The 11,658-nt window shown below is 37.4% G+C and overlaps 1 protein-coding gene and 1 pseudogene across 1 annotated transcript; both read left to right on the top strand.

Moving 5' to 3' along the window:
- Window positions 1-6,345: 6,345 nt before the first annotated feature.
- Window positions 6,346-9,853, top strand: LOC127090947 (pentatricopeptide repeat-containing protein At1g66345, mitochondrial). The gene is made up of 3 exons (XM_051029424.1): window positions 6,346-8,217; window positions 8,318-8,467; window positions 9,705-9,853. The coding sequence occupies exon 1, from the start codon at window positions 6,484-6,486 to the stop codon at window positions 8,140-8,142; it is 1,659 nt and encodes a 552-aa protein (XP_050885381.1). The 5' UTR covers window positions 6,346-6,483; the 3' UTR covers window positions 8,143-8,217; window positions 8,318-8,467; window positions 9,705-9,853.
- On the top strand, window positions 8,318-10,797 carry LOC127095026 (isoliquiritigenin 2'-O-methyltransferase-like; annotated as a pseudogene).
- Window positions 10,798-11,658: the final 861 nt, after the last annotated feature.

The following is an 11,658-nucleotide window of genomic DNA, read 5'->3' as shown; positions in this document are numbered from 1 at the left end:
GGAATCCTGAAATAAACGGATCCCCGCTGATAAATCACGGACGGCACTCCGGCATCTTGGCAATAAATGACCATAAATCCGACTTATAAATATGTCTCTGAACCACAGATCAAAAAGTCACCATCTGATTATGCATCTGAAAGAATCACCCTCCCCTCACAGGTAAATTCTAAACAGGTCATCCTAAGGCGGATAATAGTCTCGACAATCGGGCGGAGATACTCAATGGGTTTGCCCTTTCGGGTGTGCCATTGTAGCTCCCTTAAGACCGTCTAAACCAAAGATCCGGGAAATGATCGGTCACCAGAGTCAATAGTTCAGATGGAGTGACTCAAACAAAGTGGATACTCCACAAAGATGAGCACTATCAACTGAGCCTCGTCCGGCTTGTGGCACATCACGCCGCCAGGCACATGTTGATCTAACATGAAAGAGGCAACGTGAGACCACACTAGTCCTATGTGTATACTCGGGCCTGGGTTTTAGCCCCACTCAGAACACCCACCCCAAACAACAGAACCGCCTGCACAGAGGACGGCAACAACATGATAGTATGATGCATGCAGACATTAATGCAAATATATACAATGGTTAGAATAATAAATGCAATAAACAAAACACAACAAGCAACCCAAACCAATCCTAGAACGCTAGGAAGGACTCGCTTAGGGACGACGGACCAGCAACGGACACTCAGTCATGAATCCCCAGCAGAGTCGCCAGCTGTCGCATCCTGCGAAAAAACAACCGGCGAGACTCAAAATAAAACACACACAGAGCCGCCACTGCGCGTTATTTATCCCAAGATAGGGAAAGGAAACACTCAGAGAAACCTGGAAAGGAAATGGTCTCGCGACCAAAGAAAAAGGGTAAGGGAGTCGGTTACGCAAGGGGAAGGTATTAGCACCCCTCACGTCCGTCGTACTCGACGGGATCCACGTCCTAGAATAAAGAAAAGGTTGCTAAACATCACACACACACACTGGGAACGCAGGTGGGGTTAGGAGAAACGGGCTCGATAAGGTATCGCACCTTATGCCTACATATCTTGTCTGGAACAAGAATCAGAGCCACTGTAGTTCGGCTTACACACGCCAAACAACACAAAACAACACAAACAAGCAAGAGTGGCAAACATGGAGCCCGACAACCACTGGATGGAATTACGTCGGCATCCGAACCAAAACACACTCGAAAGGGCAAACGTGGAGCCCGACAGCCAATCACTGGGCTTACGTCGGCATCCGAACCCAAACATACATAATCAGATAACAAGTAAACACACGCAAAAAAGAAAAAGGTTGCCCGGAGAGGTCTCGCACGACCCCCTGCCTACATACCTCGTCTGGAACGAGGATCAGGGCGATGTAGTTCCCCTGAAAGGGACTAAATTGCTAACCAGAAACCGAGGGGAAAACACGACACTAGGGAGCTGAGACTCGAGCCTAATGTTGTCATGCAAAGTCACCCTAAGTTCAGGTTTCTACCTACTTGCATCAGTGCGATCTAATCCTAACTAGGAAAGAAGAAAACATACAAGCATACATCATATATCAAATGAGAACAGGCATCTCAAACAAGCATGTCAATCAGAGATTCACAGAGCACACGCTATAACCAAACAAGAGGCTCAATCAAAGGGGTTTGACCGCCTAAGCAAGTCGTCTGTACAGGCTGGTTTTGCTCTTAACCTTGCCATTACGAGGCTAAGGTGAAGCAGATGAAAGGATGAAGTGAGGGTAAGACCTCACAGCTCTGATCCCTGACCAGGGAGAGCTTCTGACAAATGAGCATGGGTCCAGAATGGGGGAACCCTTCTATACTCGAAGACTCTGACACAACAGATCTTGGGCTTTTGATCTCAATGCTACAACCATGTAATGGGAGCAAGGAGAAGACTCAACTGAATAGTGGGGGGTAGACTGCATACCCCTACCTTCCACCAATTGCCTTATTTAAAGGACTTTCACCTGCTTGGGCTTAAAAATAAACAACCACAATCATTGCCTCTTAAGGAGGACTTCAGACATTTATTTGCCCGGCCCGGTAACAGCCGGGTCTCCAGACTACATGAAGTTAGAAAGTTATACCTCTATGCAAGTTGCTTAAGCAAAGCAAAGCAAAAGTTCACAAGGAACTGAGCAACTAAAGTACCTGGAAACAATCAAACACAGTTAGTACTCAGACAGACAAAACCAAACAGCAAGTGTTCAATCAATCAAACTATACAACTCAATACACAACACAAGGCAAGCTCAAAGCTCAAGCCAAAGCTTCATCACCTATAAAACAATGTTATGTTAGTGTACAAACATCAACAACATCAATTGCAATTGATTTGGATCATTCTCCATGTGCATTATGCTTTTGATCCTGAAAAACCAAGCAAATATTAGCAACAAGACCACTAGGCTAAGCCTAGGGTCCAAAACAAGAAAAAATCCTTAAACAGCAAGGCATTCACAAACCAATCTCAAATTAAAGTCAAACAAGAGCAAACATCATTGGTCTCATGTTTATATCATTCCTTATGCTCATGTTATGCACAAAATAAGGCAAACTAGTTCAAATGAAGCACCAAGCATATAAACAGAACTATTGCATTCAAATCCACATCAAAACAAATCCAAAAATTCTCAAATTAATTACACCTAAACAGGGGATCACCAAGGTCTACCATGTCAAATTTGAGCTCATTTGGGCAAATAGAACCATGTCAATGAAAATCAACAAAAACAGTCACACTTTCATGCTTCAAACCACAACATCAATGCATACATCCACTTCAAAATTCATAACTCAATGAAAACAGTAAAGAAATGAGTGAGACCAAAACAGGGAGGTCCTAACATGTGCCTACAGCATTCATACCAAATTTCATGACCATACAATACCATATGAGGATTTCCCAATCATTCTACCAAACTATGTCACATGAGCTTGCAAATTTAATCACCAGAAATGAAAATTCACAATCAATTAGAAAATGCAGTGTAAAATTCCACAAAAATTCTCATAGCTTCCTAACATGTTAACTAAGCATCATGCAAAATTTCAATCAATTCCAACATGTATAGGTCACTCAAATAATTCCAACAACTTGACATCAAGAGGTGTGACACACATTGTCACACCTAAGTTCCAAAATTCACATCTCAATGGCCAGGTATCAAAAATCCACAAAATTTACATATAAATGAACATCAACCAGTCAGGAATCATCATAAAAATTTTCAAGAATTTATTTAACACTATGAGCATTTCATGAACCAATTGGCAAAGTGTAGCAAAAATGAACACATGTGAGAAAACCCTAGGGCAAATGATTTTTCTACCAAGCACAACTTTGACCAATAGGTCAAAAAAATCCTACACAAGTCAACAAAGTCAAGGAAAAAATCCTCACAATTTTCTGATTTTTTTACTATTTTTTATGCATTTTTTAATGTGTTAATGAATTTTTTAATAATTAAACAAATTAATTGAAATAGCCAATGGCAGTTTTGTAAATAAGCAATGGCGGGAGCGGAAAACTCCGGATTTGAAATTTTAAACACTTTTCTGGATCAAACACGCTTTTCTTCTTCGTTTCAACCAAACAATTTCCAGAAATCCAAAATTATGATGAACATCAAAACTCAATGGAAATTAGCAAACAAGGATCCGTTGGAACCGTCTCAACCTCTACAATCCAAATATCCACTTATCTAAACCTAATTGTTCCTAAATCGAACGGATCGAATCACTTAGGGTTTGTGTTCATAACTTCGAATCCAGGTATCTCCTCCTATGGTTCACTATTCTCAAAACCAAACACATATCCATGATCTATGATGAACAGGCTTCACAACGCATATATCAATTAAATGAATCATGAGATTCGAAAAACCTCTAACCTGGAAATGCAGCAGTGATTCGCGATGTTTCCAAGCTTATGAATTCAAAACAGCAGCGCAGCAAGCTTCAGGAAGATGAATGCTATGCTCAGTTTCAATTACCTCCACTCCTAGTGTCCACAATCCGGATTTGCCATTGATGAGGTGATGTTGAACAGTTGCAATTGGTGTAGTAATGGATGATGATGACCACGAACAGATGAAGAAGAAGATGATTGGAAGTGAATGCAAAAAGAATTTCCAAGTTTCATCCACAATTGATGAAGATTGATGGAATTGAAGCTTTTGTGTTCTTGAGAGAAGTTGAGAGAATGTGAGAGGTTTAGATCCAACTTTGGTAATTGTGAGATTCTGTTATGATTAGCAAGTGTTTATGAATATATATGGAAGCTTAATCCAACTCTAATCCACTTAATTAACCAAATTGGGATGTTAGTGTAAATGGTCATTTGTAAGAAAGGGCAAAAATGTAAATACACTATGCCAGCTCATGCCACCTGTTTTGACAGCACATACACCTTCCAATTATCACATGTGAGCTGTAGAAACTTGCCTCATGCTCATTGGTTGTGTAAATCTCAAATTCACATGTGTATGGTAATTGTCCATTTTCATCCATTGCATTTTTCAAGCCAATTTCCAAACCATATGCATTAGCCATAAAATGATGCTTCCAACAAATTTAAAATGCCAATTATGAGGTGTAGAAAAAAGTCCCATTCAAAAATTCCAATTATTTTGAGAGTTGGACAATTTTGCCCCTGGTCCAATTCAGCTGTCCAGTTGAAAAGTGACTTTTTGCCTTGGCCATTTTTGGAAAAATCCAATGATGCACCCTTGAAGTACATGTCAAATGGAGTTTGTGCATATAAAGAACTTGCAATTTGGACAAAGTATGTGGAAATTATGGCCTCCTGATTACGGGTCATTTTTGAATTTCACTGAGCCATAACTTTCCAACCATACATTGGATTTTCAAGTTCTTGGACTTTTTGGAAAGGTGAGAACAAGATCTACAACTTTCATGTTGAACAATTTTGCATTTGAAGCTTCCTTGGACACGTGGTCTTGAGGTCCAAAACTTTCCATTTTTGGAAACTTCAGTTACAAGTCACTTTCTATTTTTGGCAGTTTTTGTCCTGACTTGATTTTCTTCATTTTTAAGCTTTGAGATGTCAAATAACACTTGTTCCAACATGAATGAAGTGTATCCAACTCATTTCCACCTCCAAATCCATCAGATCATGTACAGTTGACCACAGTTGACTTTTTCAACTGATAGATGAAATTGGCAATGCATAGATCAAATTGAGCTCCAATCTTCAACCGAAATGGCTCAAGGGTGAAACCCTAGCCTCAATAAGCACAATACAATCACAAAATGAACCCCACAACCATCAGAAACCTCATCTCCTGATCCAGCCCTGATTGGCCCAATGCAACTGATTAGGGTTGACCAGTGGTCAAAACCCTAATCTCAAGGAATCTTCTTCAATCTCCTGATGACATCCAACCATGATGATGATGATGTATCACTTCAATCAAGATGAAGACCAATATCCATTGAGAATTATGAAACCCTAATTCACAGCCCAATCCTCAGATGGCCATGACCAGTCAGTAAACCCTAGGCTTGCACTTTGACTTCCTCATCTTCTGATCAAGACTTGGGAGTATGGCTTGCACAATGTAACCACATGATATGCAATATGCAATGCCTAATGCCCTAAAATGATATGCAAATATGTTAATGCTAGTCCCAAGAGAGGAGGGCAAATTTTGAGGTGTTACAGGCCACCCACATTTATCTCTCAAATCAGTAAGAAAAAGCGTGTCACACGCTCTGGTCCAAAGAGACAAACAAATAGAGGTGGAAAATTGCCCTCCCTATTATTGAGAAAGAAATCGCTCCTCACTGAGAGAATTAAGGGGAAATGTGGAGGAAGTGAGCTTGACTTCTTCTGTTGTTCATCATCCGGAAGCCATATAAATACCTCAACCTTAGAGTTGAGAGGAGCCTAACCGATAACATCAAGAAATATACATATACAATAGTTTCGTATCTCACGTGAGCTAACTCTCATACATTAACTATCTTAAAACCTCTGACAATTCTTGTCCATTAGGGGTTTTCATACTTATTGTACTTTTATCCCGTACAATTTAGATTAATGATATGCGATGAAATAAAATGATAAATAATAAGATTTTATTGTTTGTATTCGTAAATAATTGATAGAATCTATTCCATCCTATTCTACCAAATTCTTCAATTTTTATTCCATTATATAATAGAATGAACTAATTTATTTGATTTTGTTTCGTCAAATTATAAAAAATACACATAAATAATGAAATAAAATTTTTGTTCGATTCAACTTCACTCCACTCAGTTCTATCACATATCAAATTCTATTATATTCCGCTATGTTTCCCTTGATTAGTCCAACAATTCAAAAATTGCATAAAAGGAGAAGATCCACCCGGGCACATTAGGGAGATCATGTATATGCTTTTGTCTTGGACATATAGTTTATAAAAGGAGAAGAGCCACCAAGGCACATTACCCGCGGCGAAAGAGAGAGAAATGAGTTTGAGTTCAAAACACCTCAAGCTCTTAAGCAGACTCACTTTCTACAAACCCCACTCACACACACCACCCTATATCTCATCAACATCAAAACACAACAACAACATCATCACCTTAATATGCAACTCATTCAGAACAAAACAGAATTGGGACACCATCACCCACAATTTCAGCTCCATCCAATTAACCAATCCCTTAGTAGAACAAATCTTATTACAACTCAAAACCCCAACCGACGCTAAAAACGCCTTATCTTTCTTCCACTGGTCCTCCAAAACGCACCGTTTTCAACACGGTCTTCGATCTTACTCCATAACCATCAACCTCTTACTCCAAGCAAATTTAATCACCGACGCTAAAGCATTACTCGAATCCCTCGCTAATAAAAACACCGATTCCAATTCAGTTCGCGCGGTTATCGATTCTCTCATTCACACTTCCGAGTTTGTTTCCTCCGGTTCTCACCCGCCGGTTCTCGATCTGTTACTCAAAGCTTACGCGAAAGCAAGATTAACCGACGTTGCTTTCGCCGTTTGTCGTTACGTCGACGAACTAGGGTTTCGTATCGGTTTATCGAGTTTCAATGCTTTGCTTCATGTTGCTCAGAGGTGTGACCGTTTTTCAACTGTTTGGGAGGTTTACGGTTACATGATTGGGAAAAGAATTTACCCTAATTCAGTTACGTTGAGGATTATGATTGATGCTCTTTGTAAAGAGGGGTTGTTACAGAGGAATGTTGAGGTGGTGGATCGGATTATCGGGAAGAGAGATTCGTATTCTCCTTCGGTTATTGTTAATTCGAGTCTCATATTGAGAATGTTGGAAAAGGGAGAAGAAGGAGAAGAAGGAGAAGAAGGTGAGTTGGTTAAGCTAGTTATGTTGTTGAAGAGATTTTTGCAGAAGAATTTGATTGGTGATTCTGTTGCTTACTCGATGATTGTTAAGGTTAAGGTTAGGTTAGGGGATTTGGATTCTGCTTTAGAGATGTATAATGAGATGGTGAGAAGAGGTTTTAGTGAAAATTCGTTTGTTCATACTTCTTTTATTGAAGCGTTTTGCGAGAAGGGGCGAATTGAAGAAGCGATTGGGTTGATGCGGGAAATGGAAGGGAAGGGGTTGAGACCTTATGGTGAGACTTATGAGTGTGTTATCGTTGGATGTGCGGATTCGGGACGGTTGACGGAGTGTTGGAGTGTTTTTGAGGAAATGTTGAGTGTTGGGTTTGTTCCTAGTAGTTTGTCGTTTGATAAGGTGGCTGAGAAGCTTGGTGAGAATGGAGATGTGGAGAAGGTGAATGATATTTTGACTGTGTTGATAGATAAAGGGTTTTTGCCGAGTGATGTTACGTATTCTCATTTGATAAATGGTTATGCGAGAAATGATAGGATTCAGGAAGTTCTTAAGACATATTATGAAATGGAGTATAAGTCTATGTGTCCTGGATTGTCTGTTTATTTGTCAATGATTCAGTGTTTGTGCCGTTTTGGAAAGGTTGAAGATGCTGAGAAGTATTTGAGGATTATGAAAGGTCGGTCGTTGGTTCCAAATGTGACTATATATGAGACGTTGATTGCGGGTCACTTGCAGAAGGGAAACCACGACAGGGCTCTTCAGCTTCGGGATGAAATGGCCTCATTGAAGTTGCAAAATTGTTAATGTTCCCATATGCATTTCAGAAAGCCTATTTATGTGAAATTGTTGTTTCATGGTTCTTGTAATGTAAAATGTCAAGTTAGTGATATGCTATGTTACTGAGTTTTTTCGGTTGAATTTCATTTAGAAAATTTGTTTTAACAATTGTGGAAAATTGTTAACATCCACCTTCATACAGATGAAGAAGGGAGGTTCAGAAGCTGTAGACATATTGAGTTTGCAACAGCAGAAGGAGCATGAAAAGCAAGCTTGTAACTGGAAGCATTTCCAAGACAGTCATATAAGTGGAAACAATAATGCTACATATATATTCTGGGATACACTTAAGGTGAGTAATAATTTGACAATTAAAGTTTAGTTCTTGTTTTCGATGGAATTCATTGTCTCTATTTGGTATTTGAAGTGAATTGCTATGTTATGTTTGGCTGCGTTTGGCTCTAATAGATATGAATACTAGTTAAAAGCACCAAATTTTCCTGCCAAATTGCCAATAGTATAAAACGTTAGAAGGTTGATTTATGAGGCCTATATTAATTCAAGTTTGCCAACTAGAGAACCTTTTGACAAGAGAGTCCAAGGAATATGCCGGACCCAATTCTAGAGAGCAAGCCAATGCAATCACACTAAGGAGTGGAAAAATAACACACTGAAGAAAACGATTTTAGGCTTTGTTTGGTTCTAAGAAGAAAGTGTGATGTGAGAGAGTGAGAGAGTGAGAGAAGAGAGAAATAAGTAAGAAATAGAGTAGATTTGAATGATTGTTTGGTATAATAGGAAGGGAAGAGAAATATAGTCACCAAATAACCTTTGCAGTGATATGCATTAGGAATTCCGTAGCCTTTGCAGATCCATACATATTAACAGTGGTGAAAATAAAATGAAGGAAACAGGGTCAACAGAGGGTGATGGAGGTTGCGCTGAGCAAGGGCACCTAGTCAGCAAGTAATAAGATGAATACAATGAATGAAGGCCACAAAATATATGGATGCAAAAGTACATTTGGCTTTTTATTGATAATTTGGGCAAATGAAAAGTATGAGAAAGACAATCATAGAAACAATCAAGAGTAGAGAATAAAGAAAGACAAAAAAAGGACCAATATGTAATTCTCACAACTAAGGAATGTCAATAACCTAGGGTTAGTATGAAGGAATTAGTACCTTATAAAGTAAAAAATAATAGAATTATATTAAGCCTCTATTTGTCCTGTTGTTATGTTCTTCCATCCCTAATCTCTATTGTTACCTTTTTTTCCACTTAATTTTTACAACTTTTAGTACGAAGTTCTCATTAGATGACCTAAATTATTCACTGTTTAAAGGAGGCATACCCTGATACCCCCTCTGTTACTAATTATTAGCAGTTTTTTTCTTCATACTTCATCTGTAATTATTACAAGTAAGAAAGTGTATTAAATAATAAGGCACTTTTTAAGGAGTTGAATTTTGAAAATGATATCAATAAATATACTAAATTTTGTCGGATTTGTTTATATTTTGTACCTTCAAACATATGTGATTTTTTGGCCGAGTTTCAATATGATTTTGTGTTGTTTCTTTTTTCAGGCATGATGTAAAAGATGCAGTTATAAACCCTAACAACAATGACCATTTTCATAAAGTTCATGGATAATAAAGAGCTAAATCAATATATTTAGAGAATAATAAAGAGCTAAATCAAATTTTTAACAAAGCTATGGCCCATTCTGGTCCATTAGAAATGAAAAGGGTTCTTACACTATATAAAGAATTTGAGAGAGACTCAACACTGGTTGATTTAGGAGGTGGGGTAAGGCATTCTTTGAAACAGGTTATATCTGAATATCCTTCGATTAAAGGCATCAATTTTGATTTGCCTCAAGTGATTCAAGATGCACCAACTCATCCAGGTAAGATAAATATCCTCTCCTTTTCACGTATAGCCTAAACACATTTCAATTAATGTAACTTACAAAATATGTCCTAAACACATTTTTATTTTTATTTTTCTCTGTTCATTTTAGCTTGTATGTCACAATTGGGCTGATGAAGAATGTGTGAAGTTTTTAAGAAATTGTCACAAAGCTTTGCCAAAACATGGGAAAGTGGTTGTTTTGGATTATATGATTCCAGAGGTTCCAAACCAAAGCAATATCTCTAAGCATGCTTGTGCTATTGACAATCTCATGTTTTTGATACATGGTGGAAAGCAAAGAACTGAAAATGAATTTCAACACTTGTGTATTTGTATATGAGCTCTGGATTTTCCAAATTTCATATTGCTTGCAGTGATGTTTCAGCTATGTTGATAGAAGCAAGGAAGTTTCGAATCATCTGAATGTCAAAATGTCGAAGGGTATCTTGATAATAATGTTAGATTTAGGGTGGGTTTGTTTAAAGGATTAAAACTACAATCCTAGGACCTCTTAATCCGATGGGACAGAAATAAATGGTTTAAATGAGAATGAAAAATGATAAAATCAAGTGTAAATGAAACTCCCAGAAATAAAAAGTTCTAAGGCATAATTTATAAATACTTGAAACAAATATGGGAATGCAAAAAATTAAAGTCACATCTTGGGAATAAATTTGGAATCCATGAAACGAATGTCCCCTTAGTTTTATTTGTTTGTTTAGATGTGTTAATTATGTTAGTTTTGGGTTTTATTTGAGCAAACAAGACTAAAATCTATAAATAAGGAGTAAGAGTAATCTCTATTATTATAAACTAATGTCCAAACGGTGCATCAAAATATATTAATTTTCATTTAATTTTAATTTAAATTTAAATTTAAATTATAAATTTATTGCTAATTTGGTATTAAACCTTTTGTTAAATTTATACTAGGCATGCTACCTGAAAATCAAATGAAATGTTATGATAAAATATAATAATTAATTTAGTTAGAGGAAGCAAATAAGAGTAGATTTTTATCTATTTGGTAACCCGTGAAATTTAGGGTGGGAAGTTATCTTGCACAGTTATTATATTTTTATTTTATTAGTTTTCTTAAATAAATAAATGAAAAAGAAGTTACTTGAGGGTATTTGAGGAAGAAATTAATGTCAATCTAAAATCCCCTATCCTTATCCCCTATCCTTTTTATATATAGTTATAGATACTTGGATTTTGTAGTTGCAAAAAGAATAAAGAGTTAAAGTTTGTGAGCAAAGAGAAAATTTTTCATAATCAATTCATCTTCTTCCCCCTCCCGATAAATCCTAATTCTTTTCTTTTCCCAATTCAATCTTATTTTCTTGTTTTCATCAGCATTGTGTAATGATACAATCTTGCAACTAAGGTTGGTTGATTCACTCGAGTGAAGAGTGAAGAACAAGAGAGAATTCGATCGGTTGATTGAATCTTGTTCATCAAGATTGACTCTGAATTACTCAAAGTTTTGGGTTTAATTCCAACATCTGGTATCTAGAGCACTAACTGAGCGATTCTTGGAAGTATAACACGATGAATCATCCTAACGAGCATTTTTCAGCGAGTCTCCAAATTCTGAAGAATCAGAATTACGAGAATTGGTGCAAG

This window comes from Lathyrus oleraceus, chromosome 6, assembly GCF_024323335.1.
Source record: "Lathyrus oleraceus cultivar Zhongwan6 chromosome 6, CAAS_Psat_ZW6_1.0, whole genome shotgun sequence".
NCBI classification, from domain to species: Eukaryota; Viridiplantae; Streptophyta; class Magnoliopsida; order Fabales; family Fabaceae; genus Lathyrus; species Lathyrus oleraceus.
Note: the sequence above shows the minus strand (reverse complement) of the source record. Positions and strands in the feature narration are given on the sequence as shown.